General features: G+C 43.6%; 1 protein-coding gene across 2 annotated transcripts in view; it reads left to right on the top strand.

The window, feature by feature from the left end:
- slc20a2 (solute carrier family 20 member 2) overlaps positions 1-24698 on the top strand; it is a 42299-nt gene that overhangs the window by 6227 nt on the left and 11374 nt on the right. For both annotated transcript variants that reach the window (XM_084551532.1, XM_084551533.1), the window contains exons 2-4: positions 17997-18570; positions 21687-21827; positions 23379-23464. In XM_084551532.1, the coding sequence (XP_084407658.1) occupies positions 18282-18570; positions 21687-21827; positions 23379-23464 (516 nt within the window). In that variant the 5' untranslated portion in view covers positions 17997-18281. The remainder of the gene's footprint in view (positions 1-17996; positions 18571-21686; positions 21828-23378; positions 23465-24698) is intronic.

The raw sequence follows: 24698 nt of genomic DNA, 5'->3' as shown, positions 1-24698 counted from the left end.
TTCACTTAGACATTTGTGGCTTGTACACATGAATATGTATGCAGCTGGTTTTTAGGATTCTTCTCTCTTAGCTCCGAGCTCACAAATGACTAAAAAATGTTGCCATACCATAATGCTCGTCTATCTCCCTGTTACCGCTATCACGTAGGTCTGCATTCTTCTCCGACCCATAAGTGAGCCCTAATAGCTCGAAATGCGGAGATTCTTTCTCAGGATGATTGTGGTATTTTTGTAGGTTTCTTCTCCCCTTTTTGACAAATATCATTTACAGCCAGCTCCACCTCAGTTATTTAGTCACGCTGGCAGCCATAGGCTTCCTGTTAGTGTTCCTGTCTCGGTTTGCTTTGCAAGAGACCCTCATTTAAAATTGTGGAGTTATTACCTCCTCAAAGACCTCAACCTCTAGGATGCTTCCCATGAAAAGGGGAAACCACGCCGGCCTTACAATGGAACAATTATCGCTAGCTGCGTCGCTTTCCCCTGACCTGTTGTGTGTTTTTTGGCCCCGTTTTGCGCACTCCACTCTGGGCCATGAGAGCCGTTTTGTAGTCTTTCTGGTGGCCTTCTGTGAGCGGCAGGGTCTGTATCAAAGCGCTGTCACACAGAGCGCCTCTTGTTTGGGTGCTGGCCTGGTGTTAACTATGCTAATGACGGGCTTAGTGCTTTACTGTGAGGCGTTGTGGTTTTATTTATGGAAAGGAGAATGGATGTTATTTTCCTGTTCTGTTCACGCGTGCACTTTTTTTTTTTGGGTTGACTTTAATGAGTCATTATCTTGCCACTAAACTGCTTAGGGTCAGTTTGACGTTCTGGAAGATGTTGTGGACAGTAAAGGAAAGATGTGAGAGAAGCATGAGAAAGGCTATTCCTGGGATATGGGTTTTCTGTCAAAGATAAATATTGCTATATTTGTGCATGTTGGACACAAATCATGTTCCCATGTCACCAAAAAAGCTGCAAGCTTCTTTTCCATTCATTCAATCATTGGCAAAACTGTGCCAATGTACTGAGTGAGTGCTGAATGAAATGGATTAAAAAAAAATCTTTATTTTTAGAAACTAATATTGCCGAATGGATTTGATTTTTGAACAGGTGTGCCCTCACGTGTCCTCTCTCTCCATCTCTCTCTCTCTCTGTCTTACTCTGAATTGTATTGAGCCCAGTTTCGGATACGAGTGACCGACCTGCTGTGTCGATAATGTTACCGCCTATATGCATTTGACTGCGCGGATGGGGCAGTGCTCCATGTAAGGATGAGCAGCTTGCTGACTGGTCACTGCGAACACTCATGTGACACTGCTATTTCTAGCCAAATCATTCCTCCTCTCTGCTGCCTTTAGCAACAAGAGCGAGTGCTGGATATGTGACACCTCGGAAAGCAGTGGGGGCAGTTGTCAGGAACTGTCCAGGGGTATCTGTCCCGAGGCCACCTTGTTTGTTGTGGATAAACTAGGTGGAACAATGGCATGCTGGCTAACTGAGGGTAAATGATTCGGCTTAAGATAATAGTGAGATGAAGGTATGTCACGTTGTCGCTGCACAGCTATCCTATCGCTCACGTGAAGGCGTCTGCACATTTTTCACGGGACACACTGAAAAGAAAAGCATGTCAAAATATTAGTTGATTAATGCGCTTCTGACTTGGCTGTTAACATGACAGGCCATTCAAAAATCCAACTGTGGTGGTAGTTTCGTAACCCAGGTTACAACAGTCACGGGCTGCATTCCCTAAGACATTAGTCTCAATATGATTTGTTTGACATGCACAAAGTAGTTCTGCCTGCAATAAAATGGAAGAAGAAGAAGAATCGGCTTTCATAAATGTTTAAATATTCCCCTAAGTTTTTATTAACAACACTGAATTCATTCCAGTGTTTCCCACAAAATTTGGAGTTTTTGTGTGTGTGTGTTATGATGATATCCCAGCTATTAAAAACTATTTATACAGTGTATGGCCCATAGAATGAGATGTGCGCGTTTTTTTTTAAAATTACCGTAATAACGCGGATATTGGATTTAGCCACAAATAGCAGCAGTCTGTGGAGTTCGTATAAATGAATACAAAACTAAATGCTTTTGAGACATGGCATTCTATGGGCAAATGTATGCAAGATTAAATAAAGTATCAATGAATAAATCTAATCTAGAGTTAACAGTTGACTCTCAATCTAACTTTGCTAGCTAGCGCTTATAGCTAGTTAGCTAGTTAACGTTACGTCTGGAGTCGTTTCCTTCAGGATTAGACCAACTCTCTTTAAATAATTGTAAATCTCCATGGTCTGAAAATCAAGAGCACAAACATCGGGTTTTAAAAAGTAAAATTTTTATTAGTTTTAGGCTTTTGAGGAGGGGAGTGAAGATGACCAAGGTGGTTTTCAGTAGCACTGACGACACTGATATTGGTTTCATTCCTTATTTCAGACTCTTGTTTGAAAAACTGGTTGTTTAGCCACCGATGTTATTATTGTGTTAACATCTCAGCTACTCACTGCACTGGTTTGCAACACAGTATTTTTATCCACCACTGTTAAAACCGTACTCTGCGTGACTTGACGCATGTCGTGAACACCGTCCTTCATTTCACCTGCTTGAGATGCAGCAGTGCAGTTTTGAGGATAGTGTTGCGATCACATGACGATCACACTGAATCATATTATTAAGCTCTACATGCTGAGATTAGCTAACCTTTTTTTTTTTTTTTTTTTCCCATTTTACAGAATAATTGATCTGGGTATTCAGGCTGTGAGTGGTGGGTGTGATTAGTGGTCTAATACAGGTCTCATCGCCCCGGTTTTTAATCACGGCAAATTGTATAATTGGTCCCTTTTAGATCTATGCTAGAAATGAGAAGCAGTTTGGAACAGAGCCTGGAAAGCACACTGGCACCAAAAATACTTCAGTACTACAAGAGACCCGAGGGAAAACACAGAAAGTGGTGCATGCACGGAATAAGCAGGACCTGTCCTTGAGCAGAGATGCTGTTCTGGGGCAACGTCGGCCCAGTGAACCAGACGGGGATTAAATATCTTTGAAAATCTCCAGGGTTCCCTGTACTGAACAGGTGATGACATCTTCATAATGTTTCACACATTCCAGCTCTGCCGTGGCTCTACACTAAGAGACCCCCTGTGACCTCAGTAATACTGGCTTACACCGGCTTCAGTCTGAACTGTAGTCAACAAACCTGTCAACATAATCTTAGCACATAAACACTTGTTTGAGGCATTCAAAACATTTGATACAGCACTATTAATTATTTTTACACTGAAACAACAGTTTCAAAGAATTTAATTCTTCTGAATCTGTAATTTAATTATAGATTTTAGATTTAACATCATCTTAGTTTAGGTTGAGGTAGTCCGTCGTGTGAGAATGCGAGGCGTTAGCTTAAACAGCTAACATGCGTAGCAGTCCGCAAGCTAGGTTTACGCGGATCAAATTTCTTCAAAGTCAATAAAAACGACCCCATGACATATTTGCCTTTACATGCCACAACACAGCAGCCAGAATAGAAGTATTTTTTGTTCACTTATGAGTGTTAAATCTGCTACAAATATAACAGAAGAAGAAGAATTGTTTTCCACAGCTTTATTGACAACACTGACTGCATTCAGATTCATAAAGCTTTATTTGTCCCCGGGGAGCAATTTAAGGCACAAGTGAGCAGCATAATGTGCAAGTACAGACATCCGAAAGACTTTGCTGATCTTGTTGTGTTGCTGCCTCCATGTTTCTGATGTTATTAGATGCAAATATTTTCTCATATTTGCAACACCCCTGTCTGTTTAAATTGAGGCAGTTAAACAACATTTGTTTTATTATTATTATTCAGATTGGACTGTTATTTTTCTGATAATTGGTGGGATACTTTCTTTAATGGGTAAATTTGTAAAGATCTTAATAATATGTGAATATATATTATTGCCTGATGCCAGTTATGTTGCTCGTGTACCGTTGCTATAAACGTGCAACATCAGTTTGTTATGTGTACAGAAACATGGGACGTTTTACTTTGGAACTAAACAAAGTGAGATCCTCAGCAACAAATACATTTACCAAAGTCTGGCTCGTCATAAACGTCAAGGCTTATGCTAAACCCACTGATTTGTTACCACAGTCTAAAACAATTAACTGTTTCTTCCTGTGTAGATTTATATAGCTCCTTATGGCAGCAAAGAAACAAACTGAAACCTCAAATAGGGGGATGCATCTACATGGAGACACACAGTGATCTCTTCACTTTTAATTATGCTATACTGGAGTCGTGTTTTATGCAGCCGCAAGAGCCATGTCAGGGGAAAAAGTAAGGCAGATGACTTCAGTAGCTATCGGCAGCTATCTCAGCAAGATCCTAATAAAAACAACTGCAGCCTACAGTTTCCAAGAGGTGAAGTAACACAGACTGAAAGCGACAGCAGTAACTGCCGAGTGTTTAGACTTCAAATGGCATTTATAGCAATGGAAATACTTATTAAATTCTAGTGGCAGCCAAGAAAAACAAGCGGGGGGCTTGAGCCTCATTGTGCCCCCTCCTGGCAAGACGATGTTGTGACTTGAGGCAATTGGGTGGAAAAGTCTCGAAGAAATGATTGAAATGATCCAAAAGGATTAGAAGTGACCCGGGCAGAACCTCCCCTCCTCCCCGTCATACCCTCCGTCACCGGAACACCAGCAGGCCACTTGTCGCAATGGCTTTCCTTCAGCATAGAGCATGCTGCGACAGCGTTCAGACACAAAGAAAGTAGCACATGCCACACAGCCTCAAAGGATGCCGAAAATATCTCTCCCTGGAGTCGGTACGGCAGCTGTGTTAAAATATTGTAATGACTGTGAGGTGGTGTTATAATGCAGACGGAAAGAATCTATTCAGAATATCCTGTGTTTATCAGCTTTGATTGCAAGTATTAGTAAGGCAGAACTGCAAGGTGCCTGGGTGGAACCTGATTTACGAAGTTGGCTCACGAATGCATAATGAACACCACTCCTTAAAGTCGAAAAGTACAGTCTGAGTGAGCGCCTTGTGCTGTAAATGTTCAATGCAACCTGCAAACATGTGACAGATAACACTGGTCACACCATGTTTACTGTGTAATTTTAAGATTAAGCCGTTCATTCTTCAGCTGTAGTAGCAGCGTGGACCTCCTGCCAGGCAATATGTGTCGTATTGTCGACTGTTCCGGATTCAAGATTTGGTTGGTGCACGCATTTTGGTCACCGTCTGAAGCCCCTGGACTGTTCAGTTTGTATCTTTGTCAACATTTTGGGAGTGGAACAGAGTTTTTGCTCCAAAATATCAGCAGTTGTGCAACACAGCATCGTCAGAGGCATAAAAATCAGCTTGATATTGAATCTTACAAGAACTCAATACTTTAAATCATTTAATTCCAGTTCCTAGTTCTATTCTTTCTCAGTTGCAAACTTGAAATTTTCAATCTTAAGATTGTTTAACTTAAAAATAAACGCATCCAGTTCGAGACTCCTTGATGCAATTAAAGGCCCTTTGCTGAGGTCGTCATGTGAGATTCCCCTCCCTGTTGTGACCGCTCCAAGTGCCACTCTTTCAGCCGCGGCCCACCGGCCTAAAGCTCGCAGCGCATTTCGTTCACATTTATCTTGGGTTTCACCTAGAATAACAGCGCCGGGGTAATCCGCTGACTCACTGACTTGTGGACCTAATCCGGCAGGCCTCGTGTCTTTTCTTGTGCTATGTGTGTGCAGGCGTTTAGGTTAAACGCGTAATGACGTGTGCATGTGTGTGTGTGTCTGTGCAGAGGCCTGGCATTCCTGCAAAGTGGTGGCGGAGCACAGGACCCCGTGTCCCCCCTCCACCACCACGTCTCCCACTACGTGCGCACAGCAGCAGGTCTAATCAAAGCACTCCATAATACTGTTAGCTGGGTCATGTGCTGGAAGCCAGGATTAAGAGCAGGAGGTCACAGGCCACTAGATCCAGCTTAGGAGGGGGCGTTCACTCTCATTCTCTTTTTCCCCTCTCTGCCTCTGCCTCTCTTTCACTCCCTTTTCTACCCATCTTTTAACGCCATGTGGCGGATGAAGCCGTCCCAGGTCACGCGTTTCCATCACGCCGTAGTTACTGTATCCACGCAGACACTTTAAACTCTGTTTATGTGTCCAATAGTGTACTTCTTTAACCTTTTACCACACGCTGGTCCGCAGGCAGGACACTAGCACCATGTAGAACTTTCCCAGACGGCTCGCTCTTCCAAAACACTACGAAAATATTAACACGTGAATCGCCGGCTTAGACTTTTCAGTGACTTGAGCCAGTTGCAATTGATTTAGATTACTTGTTTTGTGTTTTTATTTGGTTAAACTGTCACATTAAACCTTTTGTGCAGGACAATAAAGCATGAAGGGATGAATCTGTTCTTAATTAGCAGCAAAATAAAACAACTTAATCAGTACTCTTGATTTAGAAGCTTTTCAGTGTTTCCACAAAATAAGTTACTGCCATCCGTCACATGTTAGCATTTTCAGAAGTGCCATTTTGAGACCCTCACTCTGAACACATCTCCTTTTCTCAACAGATCTCACCCCCTTTCTTTTTCTTCCACTGCATTTTCAGTACTCACTAATACCGGGACCCACTTTGTCCCAGTAACACAGTTTAATACCACGCAGCATGCCAACTGTAGATTACCAGTCTCGGCTGTCGAGAAAGAGGTAGGAAGGTTGGCGGTCCTGGCAGTGCACATGCTTTTCTATGTATCCACACCTAAGCGACTTGGGGGGGTGGGGGCGGGGGCGGGAGAGATTGGGGGTGGGAGGGGTGGACAGAGGAGGAAAGAAGACGAAGGACGGAGGGGTTAAGGGGACGCTCGCTTTGCTCTTTGGTACCTATGCTGATTCGCGGAAGAGAACTGGAGCTGTCCGGCCAGAGCTGAGTGTGGGAGGGGAGGGGAGGGGAGGGTGAGCGAGGGGAGGAAAACAGAGAGAGGGTCAAGGGTAAGATGACTCCTACACTCAGGAACATGGACGCAGATGGCAGAAACAGAGGGAAAAAAAGCCGGACCGCCACCAGAAAAAGCCACAGTTGGTCGGTAGGTTGCAACCCTAATTGTGTCAGTCATATGATGTGAAGCCTGGCCAACAAAGCTGGGCCCCTGACTGTTGATAATAAACTAGCTGGTTCCATATTAGTCTTGTGGCACATTTCTACTGGTCTATTAAGACCCCTGTTGTGAGCATGGGTTATTCTCAGAGGTGACTAATAGTTTCTGCTAGCCTTAAAGCATTATTCTGACCACTCCGCTCTTTGTGTCACTGCTATTTTAGCCTTAGTGTATTTTTATTCATCTGTGTGTGTCTTTGTGTGTGCTCAGCTGACTCTGAAACAAAATGGATCCAGCCAGTGCATGTCCTTTATTACTTGCCATGTATTGATCTAAATCAGTTTCCTTTTTTGGACCACCTCGAGCACAAACAGCGAAGGGACAGTGGAGCGCGTCTGTGTGTTATTTTAAACAGTCGTACTGACACTAGCGTTGGGAGGAGTCGCCTCAGACACTTTGCCATTTCAGGGTGAGGGAGTCAAACTCGTGCACAGTCTCCGCTGAAACCAGAGAGAGCTGACCTTAAAAGAGTATTTGAACATAAGGCTTACACAACTTATGAAAGCCACAGGGAGGCTCAATTGTTTGCTGTTGTACCAAAGCTCGGTTTAGTGTTGCTAAAGGCTGGGATATTTATTGAGTGTGAGGCTGTCATTTATGCTTTCGTCACCCTGTGACACTGGACTGCGGATAATAGCTTGCTGTCCAAGTTCACAGAAGGACTGGATGATTAAGTGTCCAACATTTTAAATTATAGACGGTAAATACTAATGTAACAGGGTTTATAAGAAGTATTTAATCTGTAAATATTGTGTTCAGTAACTGAATATTAATTTAGTTGAGTAGCTTAGGAAAATAACGACATGCTCGTGTGCTGGAGTATGAGCAAACACCTGGGAAAAGCTTTTTGAGACTCCAGATGTGGCTTCTTATCTCTGCTCAAATGTCTGTGCTGGTCAAGTTGCATTGTGGGTAACCTAAGCCTGAGGATATGACAGTGAAGAGGAATGCTGTGGTTAGCCAGAGGAATGCAACATTTTAAAATTATAAGTATTGACTTTATCATCTTCTTGGTTCATGATGACACGGTGGCAATGACACTAAATGCATGCACTGGTCTATTTCATCATTTAAAATGTGGGTATCCTAGTGAAAGAAGTAGTTTACAACAAATACCGTATACAGATATAATGTATTATTTTTATCCAGTATTTCATAAATGCGCCTTTAAGACCTTAAATTACATTTGCCAAAACTATACTATAATGTATTTCTGACCAATTCAATCTTAAGATTTGCTAGAGTTACCTAGCCTTGAAGCTAGCCCAACTAACCCCTCCCACAGCGGGAAAGTAGGTCTAGAGTCGATCCTTTGGGAACTGATTATGCTCTGACAAAACATCTTCCTAGCCAATCAAATTGTTTGGGCAGGCTTTATGCGATGGTGATGCACAGAAAAGTAACAGCAATGTAGTCATGGCATAGACTGTATATAAATATGGACTACGTGTCCCCACATCCTTGCATTGGCCAAACTGACGGTAGTTTCCTGGGGATATGGCCATCGCCAATCTTGCGACTTTGGAGCCAGAGTCTGCGCAGTACGGTCCGAAGGTGGAGCCACGCGGAGATGGCAACCACCAGGGCAACTGGTGGTCGCCATTATGTCACATCCTGTTATTACAACGTCAGATAACAAGCTAAAACGAAAATTATCCAAAAAATTGACACTTGAACATGAATCATTTTTATATTAACTACCAAAAATGACAGAAACCATTCTTGAAAAAAACCCAAAAAATAATATGTGATGTGTATTTTAGTGTTCTAGTTCGGCCCAAGTCCCATCCACTAACATGGAGGAGGCGGAGCTTATGACCTATACTGCAGCCAGCCACCAGGGGGAGCTCTACTGGCTTTGGCTTCACTTTAGAGGGGCAGTTCTGCCGTCCATATTTATACAGTCTATGAGTCATACACGTCATCTGAGCGCAGTGGAGTTGATTTTCTTTGCTACAAAGTGGCTCTGTCCCATAATGAATTCCTAATGGAGTATTACCAGATGAAAAAAATGAAGCCTGGTTACGTCAGGCTAAGAGTTAACTACTTCTTCACAATGTATGCAAAGAGTGAAATGATTTATGGAAGAATGTGTCAAGACTCTTTGAAGATGGTGTTGAGAGCTTCATGCATCGTTGTTGTCATTCTTAAGCGACCCCCCTCCTGTCCGTGGAGGCCGACTGGTCATAGCGCTGTACGGTGTTTGTGTGCGTGTGTGTGTGTCTGTCTGTTTGGGTTCTAGGAGACAGTGCTCCCCGCTGCGTAGCACAGAGTCAGAGGCAGCAGGTGCAGCTGACGCAGATAGGCTTTTAGCAGGCAGGGCCAGTTGGGGGACAGAAAGGGAAAGAATGAGCGAGAGGCGATAGAAGAGGAAGCCACGGGAGCTCAAAACACAGGATCAGACCCTTTGAATAGTGCCGGACACATTAATTTGCCACCACTTTTCTGGTCTTTGCACGGTGTGCGATAACAAAGGGAACAGGACCTGAACTGCACCAGCCGCAAGAGACTGTGTCTTGGCGTCAGTGGTGTTTTGTGAGTAAATGACTGTTTTTAAGTGTATGACTAAAGTGTTGCAAAGATTTGAGTGGAGGTTGTGGTAGGAGGAGTTCTTGGGTGAGAGTTTGAAAAACATTTGTGACGATGCAATATCCTTTTTTAAAATCCTAGAGGATTGTGCTGGTAGTTCTAAGGCAGCTGTTTAGGATTTTTCTTGCCCTTCCTGTAGCATTATCATTGAAGTGTTAAAATACTGCTGAAGAGACATGTTTGTTTTTTGTTTTTTTGGTATTCTTTCGCCTGCAGCAACTCTTTTCCACACTCTTTATTGTGTTGACGGACGGGAGCCCCTGTCTGTGCCCGCCGAAGCAAAGTGACATAAAGACATACTGTTCAGCACGTCTTTGAAAGGGACAATTGTGGCAGAGAAAGTGATGGACGGATCGTGTCCTAGTAACGACGCTGAGACGGTTTGTGTTCTCGTGGTTCGTTTCATCACACTGAATCCTCCGCAGTAACGAGCGTCACACAGACGACTGTGAAATCCAGAGCCCGTTCCCTCGGCACGGCTTGCCGCACCGCCGCTTTCCTCGTGGTCGTCGGTGCTCGCGTGAACCTCATCTGCCACTTGACCAGAGTGGCGGAGAGGAAAGGGGGCGCTGGACGCCCTTGAGCTGTACGCACTCGACTTTCTCCGGCTGAAAAATACATCCACGCAGGTTCATCTCCTCTCCTGCTCATCCCCTCCTCCTCCTCCTCCTCCTCCTCCTCCTCCTCCTCCTCCTCTTTTGCCGTCATTGGCTGCCTCCCCTCCATCCATCCGTCCTCCCTCCACGCAGGCAGCCATTAAGCGCTGCGCCTCGGCTTCTCCGACGTTTGTCATTGGCTGGCGTGCGCCGTGAATGCAGATGCATTCCTTTAAGAGGCAGTCTAGACTCGGCTGCCTGCTCTCTATCTTTCTCTCTCTCTCTCTCTCTCTCTCTCCTGCAACACCACCACAACCTGCTGATTTCCCACTAAGCCTATTTTGCTCCTTCCCTTCACTTCTCCTCTCCTCCTGTCATCCAGTTACTCTCTTGCCCTCTCTCCTCATAATTTCATTTTCCATCAATCACAAGCTCAGCCCCGTCGGCCCGTTTATTTATTTATTTATTTATTTTTCTCAGCGTGCCATTTCCTTCTGCCCGGGTTTCTCCCCAATACTGTCATTTTGTCTTTGACATTCATTCATCTCCACCACTTTCCCACCTTCTACTGATGTGAGGGGACTTGAAGGTGAGTGGAGTTGATTTCCGGGCTTTAAGGCTTCTCTACTTGCTTTGTCTTAACCATTTCTCTCTCTCTCTGTGAGCCTCAGTAGATGTGAGCATCCTGTGTCCTTGGTGGCACAGACTGCAGTTGCGTATGCTTCAGGTGTAACAATTGGCCGGGCACGGGTAGGAAGCTGCCGTGAGTCATCATCTGACACTGTGTGTACCGTATGTCCTAGCTCTGCTCTTTTCAGCTAGCGCTTAGGCAGGAAGGGTTAGTTGCTGGGAGCAGGGGGGGGGGTTTGGATCAGTGCGTGGATAGTGCAGCTGCGTGCCAGTGTAGACTCGTGACACCGTGTTTTGCACCAGCTGTGGCTGTGGTGCAGTGGCATCTCGGGCAGATTAATGAGCAGTGCACAGCAGCGACGGCAAACAGTTAGAGAAGTAATCGCAGTAAGTAGTGTGCGCGCAGGTTTTTCTTTGCAGTTCATGGCACACAACGCAAGCCACCAGGGACTGAAGCTGTAACGGTCTAAATACTCGGGCTGTGATGTAGCAGGACAGTTTTCTGTAGCTTATAAGCAAGCGTTTTACTTGTTTTTATATAATACGAGTTAGCCACATGTGTGCAAATAATTCGACTAAATTTGGCATTAGCTGGTGAAGACCGTGGAGCATTTAGAAGATAAAGATAAGGAACTGGTAGAGACCAAAAGCAGAGCTAAAAGGAAATGAACCAGACTGGGATTAGGTGGCTTTGCTGCAAAAATGCAGCTTCAAATGTCTTCAAATGAAGACCCAATTAAGTCTTAGTTGCCTATGTTGTGTATTTGTGCGTGTCAGTGCTCTTATTATGCGTACCTTTGTTACCTGACAACCAAAAGACTAGACATGTGAGAAGTAATCCTCAAGAGCGTGACACTTGACAGTGTAAATATTTTTATTTTGGCTGGTTTTCTTGGCCACTATCAACACTGTCGATTCCCCTTCTCATTGGGAACCAATAAGTGTCTTGCTCAAAAACAATCTGTGGACATTTAACTGCAACTATAGAGCCATTGTAAAGTCTGTATTTTGCAAATACAGAGAAATTATACACGTATCAAACAGTTGATTAGCGGAAGCAAACTTGGAATTTATGATATTTCCGATACAAGAATTTGAACTGAACATCATTTTCGCAACGCAAGATCGTTATAAGCTGCACATAAATGTCTGAAGTTACTCCAAAATCCATGCACTTGTCCATTGTTGAAATGTTCTTGGATGTTCTTCTCGCCGCCGTGACGCGTGCTAAAGTGAGAACGGTGGCACTCGCCTCAGACGTCGCTGGTGGTCTCACGTTCAGCACCTTGGACAGCGAACTGAGACAGTTTTTTTTTTAACTCGGATAGAAAAGATTCACCTGAGATGAAACGGAAAACCGCGATGTTGCACGAAGTAGCCTGAAGCAGGCCAGATCTGTTGACGTTCTTGCTTGACAATAGTGATAAGTTAATGATCCAGAACCCTCCAGACTAGAAGTCTCATTTGAACAGGAAAACCAAAGTCACTGTTTATTTCACTGTGCTAGAAAAAAATAAAATAAAATAAACTATTACATTTCTTTACCCAGTTTACCCAATCAAAATGATAACGAATAGTTTCCCCAAGTAATCAAGTCACACTCCATTGCTCTTAGTACTATGACTGTGTGCACGTTATCACACATCTCTGCTGAATTATGTACTTGAACAGACCTATTACTTATTCCTTCCATTGCCGCCAGTATTCAAATTAAATTCAGCACACTGCCGTTCCATCCCCTCTCTATTTGTTCTGCATCCCAAAACAGAGACATTATGGCGCGGCGCATTCTTACCAGGTAGAACAAAACAATTACGATCACCGGCCAGTGAATGCGCATTATGCTGCCGCTGCTGCCTCCCTGGCTCCATTTCATGCTACTTTCAGAAGATTGTATCGTGGCTGAAATATTCATTGCGAGTAGATTGCTGATGAATTTCAGAAGGAGTGTACAGGATGTGGAGAAAGAAGATATGTTTTAAGGTTTAGCTTTTCAAGCGAAGGCGGCGAGGATTCATGCTGAAGCCGTGCAGCCTGCAAGAAATCTGCTTGATATGAGCTCGGTTTAGCTTGAATAACCTCGTGTATCTGATTCTGAATCTGTTCTCTGTATGTGTATAATGCAAGTCACGGCAGGACTGCTGACTTGTGTTCAAGGTCATAAGGTCACACAGTATACCTCTGCATATGGGACTGCATTTTCCACGTTCAGACTTTCGCGCTTTTACAAATCTCACAGATAATTGAGATAACCTGATGTTCAGAGCACAGGCATTTGTTTTGGAAGCGTGGAAATCGCTTGCGACCCACCCCGTGGCCGCGCTTTATTTGTAGATGACTAAGAAGAAGGTGAAGAATTTGGCATTTATTAAACATTTGCAGTCTCAATAGAATATTTAAACATGTGTTGCTCATGGGTTTAAACTCCGCCACGGCCAGCAGCTGCCTTTATCTGTTTCTGCATTTAACTGTGGCCTCGATATTTAGAATAACTCTGCCATCCCATTTGCAGAAGCACTGGATTAGGTAGGAAGTGGAGCTGGTCACACGGGCCCTACGCTGCACTGATGATGTTGCTGCTAAATAGTAAACATGGGATCAGTGCAGGAACAAATTTGCCTGCAGGCAGTAAGTTAATTTAATGCACTGTGGAATTTGTAGTTAACTTCTTCCTTCCTTCATTTTTTTTTTATAAATCAGAAGAACCACATATATTCTAGTGCAGTACAACTTTTGTATTGATGATTTAACCAGCCAGTTTCATGTTATTAAAGGGGAACTACTGCTTTTTACAACCTGGACCTTATTTCTGGCATAAAATACGATCGTTTACTCACCCATATAACTTTTGTTTAATTTGTAGTCGTTCGGGAGATAATTAGATGCATATAGTGGGAGTGACTGGGGCACCGAAACGCAGCCTCTAAATAACGGATTATCTGCCGTGAAACTCGTTCATTTTCAACTCCGAACTCAACGGGGAATCGCACTAGTGTACGCTAACAAAATACTGGTGAAATTAACAAGTTTCGCGGCAGATAATGCGTTATTTAGAGGCTGCGTTTCGGTGCCCCAGTCACTCCCACTATATGGATATATGTAGAACTAATTATTTCCAGAACCACTACAAATTACATAAAAGTTATATGGGTGAGTAAACGACCGTATTTTATGCTAGAAATAAGGTCCAGGTAAAAAAAACAGTCGTTCCTCTTTAACATGTCATGGTGGTTAAACTGTCAGTCACTGAACATATTCTATCAGAAAATTGAACGGCTTTAGTAGTGAACCACTTCAACAGGCACATTTCTTTAGGCTGAATGTTGACATGTGTGTCACATATTGATGTCTTATTGAGCTCTGTGTCGTCCGGCACTCAGTCTAGATTTCACCGCATGTGTTCGACCACCTCCTGCAGTCAGTATAACAGATGCCCAGGCCGCCGTTACTCTACAGTTCGATTTTTAGCTCCGGAAAAAAATAGTTTTTATGTGCACGACTGGGAGTGGCGGCATGTGAGCCGGTGTCGGTGTGTCACAGCACGGCGAGGCGTCCAGAATGCGCCGAGCGTCCGGTGCAGCTGTCACGTCGAGTTTCCCTGTTTAGAAAATTTAAAGACTTGATTAAACAGGGCTGGCGCTCGTGTCCTCTCGCACTTGGACACGCGCTTGGAGGATGCACTGTCTTCTTTGTCCCCCTCACTATCCAGCTCCTCTGCTCGGTGGAGGTTCGTGTTTGACTGTGGAGAGTGTGGTGTGGTCCTCTTGTGGCGCCGTGGTTCCCCGGATCAAACATTTACACAGTGCCCTGTTAGTCCTCCAACCTCTCCCGCTGCCTATGCATTGACCGTAAAAGATGTTGTTTGCAGGGCAATTCTCAAAAGTGTTGGCGCAAACATTCAAATGAATATACAGAGGCTTTGGGTTCCTGCATAATGGTGCAGACGTCCTTTCTCATGAAAGTGGGAAAACTAAAGGTGACATGAAGCACTCAACTAAATAAGAAACGACCTCAGATTTAATTGTTATTTGTGGTCATGAATGATTAACTTGCCAAACCTTTTAGCAGTTAACCTGAAGGACAAAAGGGTTTCAAATCTCGATGTTTGAAGACTCTATTTGACACTGATCCAGTGCTCTGATCTCTAGGATAAAGGCAGGTAAAAGAGAATATTCCTTCAAGGATCAGCAAAGCATGGAATCATTTTTAGTCTCAAGTCTTTTTGAGATGTGGCAGCCCCCGAGCGTCGATATAAAAACAGATCTGTGGAGTTACAGCGAGGGGAAACCTGTTGACGGCCGCGTTATACTTTTCGTCGTCACTGTCCAGATTCAGGGAGGTCTTGCTCAGACCTCGATCCGAGAGAAAAACGACCATCTTTTTTTAACGTGCGTGTTGTGGTTCAACAAAGGATAAAGGATAGCAGTACGTGACCTCAACTGTTCCAGATGGAGCTCTTGGTCGGGAGGAGGCCGCAGGCTATTTTGAAAGGAGCTGCCTGCCCCCACGCGATGAGGAGCGCACAGTCGGTCCCTGCCGAGAGAACGCGCTAGGTCGGCCCTCGAGCTGTTTACATTTAATGCTCCCCATTAGCGAATGGCTTAACCGTAGAAGGAAATGTGCTGCCATTAACCCTTGTGAAATGACTTTGATTATGTGGCGCAGACAAAAGGGGGAGAAAAAGAGGAGAAAGAACCCAGACCCAGTCATTTGTGGTGTGGAGGTTTCACCAGGACCACCAGGGGCTTCATTGTTGGTGGCCTCGTCGTCTGTTTTTTAAGACGCGTTGTCATTGTTGTCATGTGAGTAAGTCTGGTGGAGCAGGGACACGGGGAGAGGTTTGTTGTTCCAGCAGATCTGATGCGATGGACTTCAGAACAGATAAACTCAACAAGTGCACAGTTAGAGCCCTGCACTGGATCAACTGATATCCACAGCTCTACAGACGTTACTTAAGTGTTGCCAATAATCATTTACTCATCAATCAGTCCATGGTTTTCTTTTTAATGCTTTTATCTACAGATTACATGAACAAATGCTGGTTCCTATCATCTGTAGCTAAAGATGATATCTACAAATGTCACTTTGTGTTTGCATTGGCATTATTTTATCAACCTGTTGGAAATCGATCTGACCAGAGAACAAGTTTGCATGAACCAATATATTAGTCGGATTGTATATATTATTTTTTGATGCACTGCAGTGGGGAGAACCGCCTTGTCAGAGTCCTTTTCAAACAACTTCATTGACAACAACAATGAATTCATTCAGCAGCAGAAGATGACCATGACTTAGCCGCTCTACCCGCATCGATTCTGGCTTCTTTTCAGACACTCATTGTTTTGCTACCTCCATGTTTCTGTCGATGCCGTGGACTCGTCGCATCTCTTGATGTTTGTGCAGAAAGGATGTTTCCGTTGCGCCCACAGATCAAGTGTTTTCATGGTGATTAGGTAATATATATATATATATATATATATATATATATATATATGTGTGTGTTTTCCTGTGTCACAGGCGTTTGCATCGGTGGTTGTACTTTTGTTCTGGTTATTCTGATTATGGATGGGAGGTTTAGACTTTGGCTGACGTTCACCTCCACAGAAATGTAAGTACGCATCGCAGAAAGCAGGAGCTGTGATTGGTCCACTTACTAGTAGCGTGTTTCCGCTTTAGTATTTCCGGCTGCTTCTCCATCGCCGCAATTTTCAAATTTATTGTTTTGCACCAATAAAGATGGAACACATCGCATGCTATGTATGCTACATGCGTACGTTACGCATGTAGCTCTAAAAGAGTACTCTAAAAGAGCCTTAAGGACAGTCTGTTTTTGTCAGTGAGTTCAAATTAGAATGAAATTAAACCAATGCGAGCAGCAGGCATCTGTAGGAGCTAAGTTAACGAGCTGTAGACACAGTAAAGCAGCCTGTTCCAACTAGAAACTCCATCATAAACTATTAATATTTAAAGTTGAGCGCAGATGCATTTCTCTGCTTTTGAAGTTTTACAGTGCAGAACAGACGTGAGAGGATTTTGAATCCAACATCCAGGCACGGGAAAATGATGCTTACCGTCAGGCTGGCCTCGTAGTTTCACCTTACATGTGAGTAGGCTTTAATATATGCACAATAGCTGCAGGAGGAAGAATGAGTTTTAGTTGCTGACCCTTCAAAGCGCAGTTCCCTGTACTTGTTCCCACCTCGATATCGCTGCCGATGCGTCTTACTGCATTGCAGTCTCAACTTAAATCCATGCACCGAGTAGTTTTCCTTTTCCTTTTTTTTTTTTTTTTTTGTACTGCTGCACCAAAGCCTTTGATTTAGTTTGAACTTGTACTCCAACCAAAGCTTGTTACAGATCCCAGACTGTCACCCAGCGAGCACCATTGCAGTCCTGCTGAGACCAAAAGATCAAAGATGCAAACATCAAATTTCTCCTTTCGTAAGATCAGCTTGATAAAACGGCTTTTACTATGGTGTGAAATATTATTTCTTAGTTATTCTATCTATTACGCATTAGTGCAGGCGTAACTGTGCCAGATTAAAATAACAGATGATGGGATTGTGAACTACAAGCAGGTTCAGGACACATCAGCTGGCCTGTTGTGTGGGAATAAGGTGTTTACGGGGTCTACTGTAGCGCTGGGAGCACCGCTCACATCCCACTCTGGATACTCAGGTCTTTTTATAGTGTCGGTGCTGACAGCGAGCCCTCTGAACCATCTGATTTGATTTCTTTGAAGTGCAGGCTGTGATTTGCTATTGTGGCTATTTGAGACGTCCTCCCCGCTGAAGCGCTCCTCCTGTTTCATCAAAAGAAAAGGCAGTTCTGCATCCTCATCATCCGCCTCGAATCCTCCTGTTTTTGGCTTTTGTCTTCCTCCTCCTCCTCCTCCTCCTCTGTCTTGGTCCCTCCCCCTTTTGTTTTAGGTTTTCTGAGGAAGTCACGGGGAGGTGTTGTCAGATCCTCGCTGCATTTGGCAAAAGAGTAATCATGGCTTATGACACTAATCTGTCTCCGTGTCTCCTCTCTCTCTTTTCTGCGGCAGGTGAAAGAAGGTGCAGACAGGCTGCCTCACACTAAGCTATGGAATGCTCTCTGCTCCCACCATCACTAGTCTCCAATCTTTGGACTGAGCTCCAAACGCTTAGTTAGCAGCTGTGCTTCTCCCCTCGAACTCTTCACAAACCAGGGGACGAAGAAAAGGACCGGGCTTACCAAGTCCTCCACTTAAAGAGCACTAAGCACTTCTATTTTTTTTTTTTGTAGAATATTTAAGATAGATTTTTATTTTTCTCCGCTTGGATTTCGCTTCCACTGAAAACACATCAAGATGGATCTGGAGTCGTACCTGTGGATGGTGATTATTGGCTTCATCATTGCCTTCGTCCTGGCGTTTTCGGTCGGAGCCAACGATGTGGCCAACTCGTTCGGCACGGCGGTGGGGTCCGGCGTGGTCACCCTGAAGCAGGCCTGCATCCTGGCGTCCATCTTCGAGACGCTGGGCTCGATGCTGCTCGGGGCCAAGGTCGGGGAGACGATCCGGAAGGGCATCATAGACGTCACCCTCTACAACGACACGGTGCCCGTGCTCATGGCGGGAGAGGTCAGCGCCATGGTCGGTAAGTCGGGCCGAGTGGTTGCGTCTGTTGATCTGATCGGAACAAGCTCAGTTTTTCTGGGACCCAGTGATGCCAAAGTCAAACTTAGATCATGTGACGTCTCGAAACGTGAAGTGAAAGTCAACTATGTCCGAATAAATAAAAAGAATGACTTTGTGACAAATAAGACAGCAGCAGAACCACTGCTCCTTCTTGTCTCCGTCATTTACACCGGATCTGAAACAGTTACTTGATTAGTGACGGAAAAATAACTTGAAAAAAATACATATTGCTGTATTTCTCTGTTTTATATCCTTTTAAATGAACTATTTTAAGTGCTAGGCATATTTTCTCTATTTTTCTGTCATGCTCCAGCTTAAACTAACGGCTAAAAATAGACTCATCTGCTCATGAATGTATCGCTGAAGTGTTTCAACGGTGATATTTTCCCCTCTGGGTATCACGCTGCTGTTGATGCTGTTGGAGAAATCACTTTTGAATCTGTTGAGAAACGCACATCCGTCAGTCTCCAATGTTTTAAGCACCAGATGATTAAATCCTTATCTCTCAGGCAGGTATCGCGGATAGCCGGAGTCATAAAGAACTATATTTAGTCACAAGGATTCCTGCAACAGAGTGCTGATCCCAGCATCTTCTGGCATTACAGGAAAAGGCAGAGGCTTTTTCTTGTTTACTGTCCTTTGCATGCGAGAAGTCATAAATACAAGCTGTTAATTAATTTTTAAAGCATTCTCGCTGGACCTTTAGTGCCTAAGCCCGATATGTACTTTGTAAATGAATAATTTTGTATAATAACTCTGGTTAAATTAAGAAAATGTTCAATAACGGCATCTTTTAAAGGGCATTTTAATTTCCCTGACCAACAGTATAAAGTAAACTATAAAGTATAACTTTTACAGTGTTATAATATATGAGAAAGCAAAGTGTCTTCACAAATTTAGCAGCTGCATCCAGCAAATTATGTGTCTTTACTGTGTAAATTACTTCAATTACTGCTCATGCATTACTGTGTATTTATTTTAATATGTTTAATTTTAACACGGAGAAGGTGATAGTCGTTGGGAAACCTTTAACTTTAGCCTGAAGGTAGACGACAAAAAAATTAAAAAATAAATGAAAAATCATCTCAGGATTCTCTAATACTTGCAGCATGCACCGATCCTCATGTGTGATTGCTGTGGCGTTGTGAAATGTATGCAGTGTCTGATGCAAACGGCTTTAATTAAGTCCATAAAAAGAGGTTTGAAGTTTGAACTCTTATTAAACTTTAAAAGCTTCTGCACGTCTTAATCTGTTGTTTGCGTGTCTCCATCGTGCATAACTCTAGCAGTATTTGGTTTTATTTTATTTTTTTGACATGCAGTTGGTTAAAGTTGGTAATTGCTGTGAATTTGAAAAAAAACATCTGTTGTTGTTTTCAGAACTGCTTTTTAAAGAATTTTTTTTTTTGTTATTTTCCCGGCAAAGTTTTTATGAAGGTTTTATGTTAACTAACCTTGCGGCGTTGTAAATATTCCCCAATTTGACTCACAGAAAAGGCCTCTTATTTACAGTGAAGCACCAGCAGGAATTGTGGAGTATCAACAGTAGCTTTACACATCCACAGTGAATGAACGTTTGTAGAGCAGAAAACAATGGGCCTCCCACTGAGACAATGCCATTTTATAGACGGGAGAGACTGCTGGGAAAGGGGCGATAAATGAGGCTGTATTGCGCACAGGGGGATTCCAGAGTCGCAGAAATTTCAGGTGTGGCAGCTTGGCGCCGTGATGTTGGGGAAACATTGAGCAATTTTATTTATCTCAAACAGGAAACACCTGCCATTGGCTCATTGTTTACACAGAGTTAGAAGTTACTGGATAAAAGCTGAAAAACTACAAGTGTGACCGGAAGTTTTTTATGTTGCACTGGAGTTTGAGAATTACAAATCCTAATAGTGACGCTCTTTTCCTCCAGCATAGCAAAAAATGAGTTTACCTGCGGTGGAAAGAAAGTGTTTGAACAGCCCTTAAAGGACTCATAAATAAATTAAATTATTCTCTGTGTAATTATCTCAGCGCCCGACCACACATTCATTTTTCAGTGCGTGTCGACGTATTCTCCTGTCAAAGAAGTATGATCCCACATCTGCTGTTTCTTACAACCTTATTTCTGGCGTAAAATACGCTCATTTACTCGCCCGTATAACTTTTGTGTAATTTGTATTCCTTCGGGAGATATTTAGATCTGCATATATCCATATAGTGGGAGTGAATGGGGCACCGAGACGCAGCCTCTAAATAACGCATTATCTGCCCCTAAACTCGTTCATTTCACCAATATTTTGTACGCTAGTGCTATTCCCCGGAGTTAGCTGTTATGCTATTTAAATTTGCTAGTTTTTTTGCAACATGGCTGAATATTTTTCCAATTCTGAGGTTGTGGACGAACCATATTACAGGTAAACAAGTCGACCGTCGCGGGTGGGCACGGCACTCAGAGACGGCATCATCCAGGTCAGAAGACATCATCTGGGGTCTGTAGATTGAGCTACAGACCCCGGATGATGATGAGAAGTAACTCCTGACTCAACGGGGAATAGCACTAGCGTACGATAACAAAATATTTCGGTGCCCCACTCACTCCCACTACATGGATATATGCTGATCTAATTATCTCCCGAAGGAATACAAATTACACAAAAGTTATAATGGTGAGTAAACGACTGTATTTTATGCCAGAAATAAGGTCCAGGTTGTAAAAAACAGTAGCTCTCCTTTAAATGCGCTGCAGGTACTTTAAATCAATTTCAGGTCCAAGGATGGTGTTGATGTTTACACTGCGTGGACGTTTTTAATTCCTTCCTCTAGTCTTCGGCGACAGGATAATGTGTGTGTGGCTTTCAGATTATACTTAAAATACCCTTTCATTTGTGCCAGCATCTATAAACAAACCCAAAGCGATCTTTTTGTTTCTCAAATCCTCACTCGAGATGTCACATTTTAGTCATTCCAGTTTGAATATTTTTAGCCTTCGGTGCAGTAAAATGACCCAGTGTGCTTCCTTCTGTTCCGGCGTGACAGAGGTCATTTAAATGTGAAAGTGCTCTGAGATTTGTGCTTCTGTTTGGGTCGCAGGGTCGGCAGTCTGGCAGCTAATCGCCTCCTTCCTCAAACTGCCCATCTCTGGGACTCACTGCATTGTTGGCGCCACCATCGGCTTCTCCATGGTGGCCATCGGAACAAAGGGCGTACAGTGGATGCAGCTCATCAAGATTGGTAATGGCTTTTTTTAATTTATTTTTTTTGTCTACATCCTGATATTGTTCTCTTCCACGTAGCTGCCACTCTTCCATTAAAAGAGAGATGTTTTTTGTATTGACATGTTTCCAGTGCAGCTCCAGCTCCAGAGTAGTTTGACTTGAGAAAGGCTTTCAGCTCCGTAAAACATAACCAGTAATCGCTGCATTTTCTTTGTCGCCCACCGCGATTCCCTCGGCCGTTTTACACAGCAAGTAATTTATTTTAGGAGAAGCAGAGGAAACCAATTTGTCCTCCATTAGGAGCCTCAATAGACCTGCGTTCTGCAACGAGACATAATTTAAACTAAAATAAAGTCTCACTTCAGCTCTGCTAGAGAACAGCGCCGGTTATTGTCCTTGTTTCTTCTCCTCACGCGTGCTCTGGGAGGCGTAGGGAGCTATAACACTAAATCTTTCCTGACAGGAGCGTTGTTTATATTTAATCCAGCCCATGCCGTAGCAAGCATTTATATTTAAGTTTGTTTTTTGTGGTGGCATTGTTTTGGTTTTCCCCTGTGTACTTCAAACAAGGGTTCTGTTAGCTGAGGATCTCATCCTTGCTTTGTGCGGATGTTATGGTCCTCCTAGCTTCACCAGACATCGGCCTTGGTTCGCAGCCGAGTGTGAAGCGGCTAGGATGAGAATCGGCACCTCCAGGTCTGAGGCCGTGGTCCTCAGTCGGGAAAGGGTGTATTGTGTGGAGGTCCTGCTTCAAGTGTAGGAGTTCATGTATCTCGCGATCATGTTCACGAGTGAGGGTAGGATGGAGCGGGAGATCGACAGGTGGATCGGAGTGCCGCCTGCAGTGATGCAGTTGCTTAACAGGTCTATCGTGGTAAAGAGAGAGCTAAGCCGAAAGGTGAAGCTCTCACTTTACCGGTCGATCTACGTTCCAACCCTCACCTGTGGCAATGATCTTTGGGTAACGACCAAAAGAACGAGATCGCGAATACAAGCGAACCGAAATGAGTTTCCTTCACAGGGTGGCTCGGGCTCAGCCTTAGAGATAGGATAGGATAAGGAGCTCGGACATGCGGGAGGAGCTCAGAGTAGAACTGCTGCTCCTCCACGTCGAGAGGAGTCAGTTGAGGTAGCTAGGGCATCTGGTAAGGATGCCTCCCGGACGCCTCCCAGGAGAGGTGTTTCGGGCATGCCCCACCGGAAGGAAACCTCTGGGTCAACCCAGGGCATGATGGAGGGGAGCCTCGTCTGGCTTGGGAACGCCTGGGGATTCCTCTGGAGGAGCTGGGGAGAGGGCTGTCTGGACTTCCCTGCTGAGGATGCTGCCCCAGCGACCTGGATCCGGATAAGCGGGAGAAGACGAGACAAGACTTCAAACAAGGCGTTAGGAGAAGTTGGGACTAATAGAAGAACAAAAGCTTCTTTCGTGGATGAGGAATTGCGTTTTGGATCAATTGCAACAATGTGTTGTTTAATTACGTGCAGCATAGGCTCCTGTTATGCTATGATGGCCTCGATCTAGCTAGTCTAGTGGGTTTTCTGACTATGTTTTTCCCTCCTGCTCCAGTGGCATCATGGTTCATCTCCCCCTTGCTCTCTGGACTCATGTCTGGACTCCTCTTCATGCTCATCAGACACTTCATCCTCAACAAGGTAAGCTCACATGTGTACAGCTGTACAGTTAGTCGCGCACACACACACACACACACACACACACACACACACACACACACACACACACACACACACACACACACACACACACACACACAGTCCTCTTTGAGTTTGTGCATTTCTGATTTAAAAACATTTTAATTTCAGAAACCTTTAAACCTCCAAAGCCAAGTGGCGTCATTGTGTATTTTTGACAAGTTGCCAGAAAACGATGTCATGCAGAGTGAGCTAAGAGTTTAGACGTGGACACCGACTGTATACACAACTTGTCCAGAGAGCTTGAGCGCAGATAAAATCCATTTGATTTGGCAACACCTGCAGATCTGTTGTTACGTAACGGGCCGTCTCTAGCAGGCGAGGAAGAGAAGCGTTGTAGATCGTCCTTAAGTCACGACTGCAGGATTATGTATGGATGACTCGTAGGACGATTTAGAATTTGAACAGGATTACTGTGCAGACGGGTCAAATTCAGGACGACTTGATTTCTGTCTCTTCAGACCGTTTGCGTCAGCTCACTCAGGTAAAAGTCACGCATCACCACTCAGCCACCACCCAGCCAGCGTGTATTAGTACATTAGTACATAGTTCACATCAAGTTCCTCATAATAATAAAATGCATTATAATAAATGTGTTGTGCAATGCTGAATTGTTCCATATCTGGCGTCGTCTTTGCCAGTTCCACGCCTTTGAATTGGTCTGACCTGTACTTGTGACCTCAATAATCAGTTTTATCGGATGTGTCTTGAGACAACCGTTGTCAAGATTGCTAGACTTTATTGATCTACAAGGGAAATTGTTATGTCACAGTAGCTCAGTTGCACATTAAAAAAAAAAAAAAAAAAAACTCTTGAAACCCACTAGTTAAAAGAAAACTAGATGTAATAAAATACAATAAAATAAAATAATAAAAAATTCAAAAATAATAAAACAATAAAATAATAAAAATTCAAAAACAATCAAATAAAATAATAAAAAAATTCAAAAACAATAAAATAAAAATAATAAAAAAAATTCAAAAACAATAAAATAATTCAAAAGCAATAAAATAAATACAAAACAATAGTTCTGAATTATAGCGAAAAATATTTGCATATGTACAAATTACAAGAAATAATAAATAACATCGCTGGATAAGCATTGACGTGAATAAGATGGAGTAGCCACACAAAGTCAGTGCAATGAGATTAATTTTAGCTCAACTTGAGTGATGGA

Source organism: Chelon labrosus, assembly GCF_963514085.1.
Source record: "Chelon labrosus genome assembly, chromosome: 9".
Taxonomy (NCBI): domain Eukaryota; kingdom Metazoa; phylum Chordata; class Actinopteri; order Mugiliformes; family Mugilidae; genus Chelon; species Chelon labrosus.
Note: the sequence above shows the minus strand (reverse complement) of the source record. Positions and strands in the feature narration are given on the sequence as shown.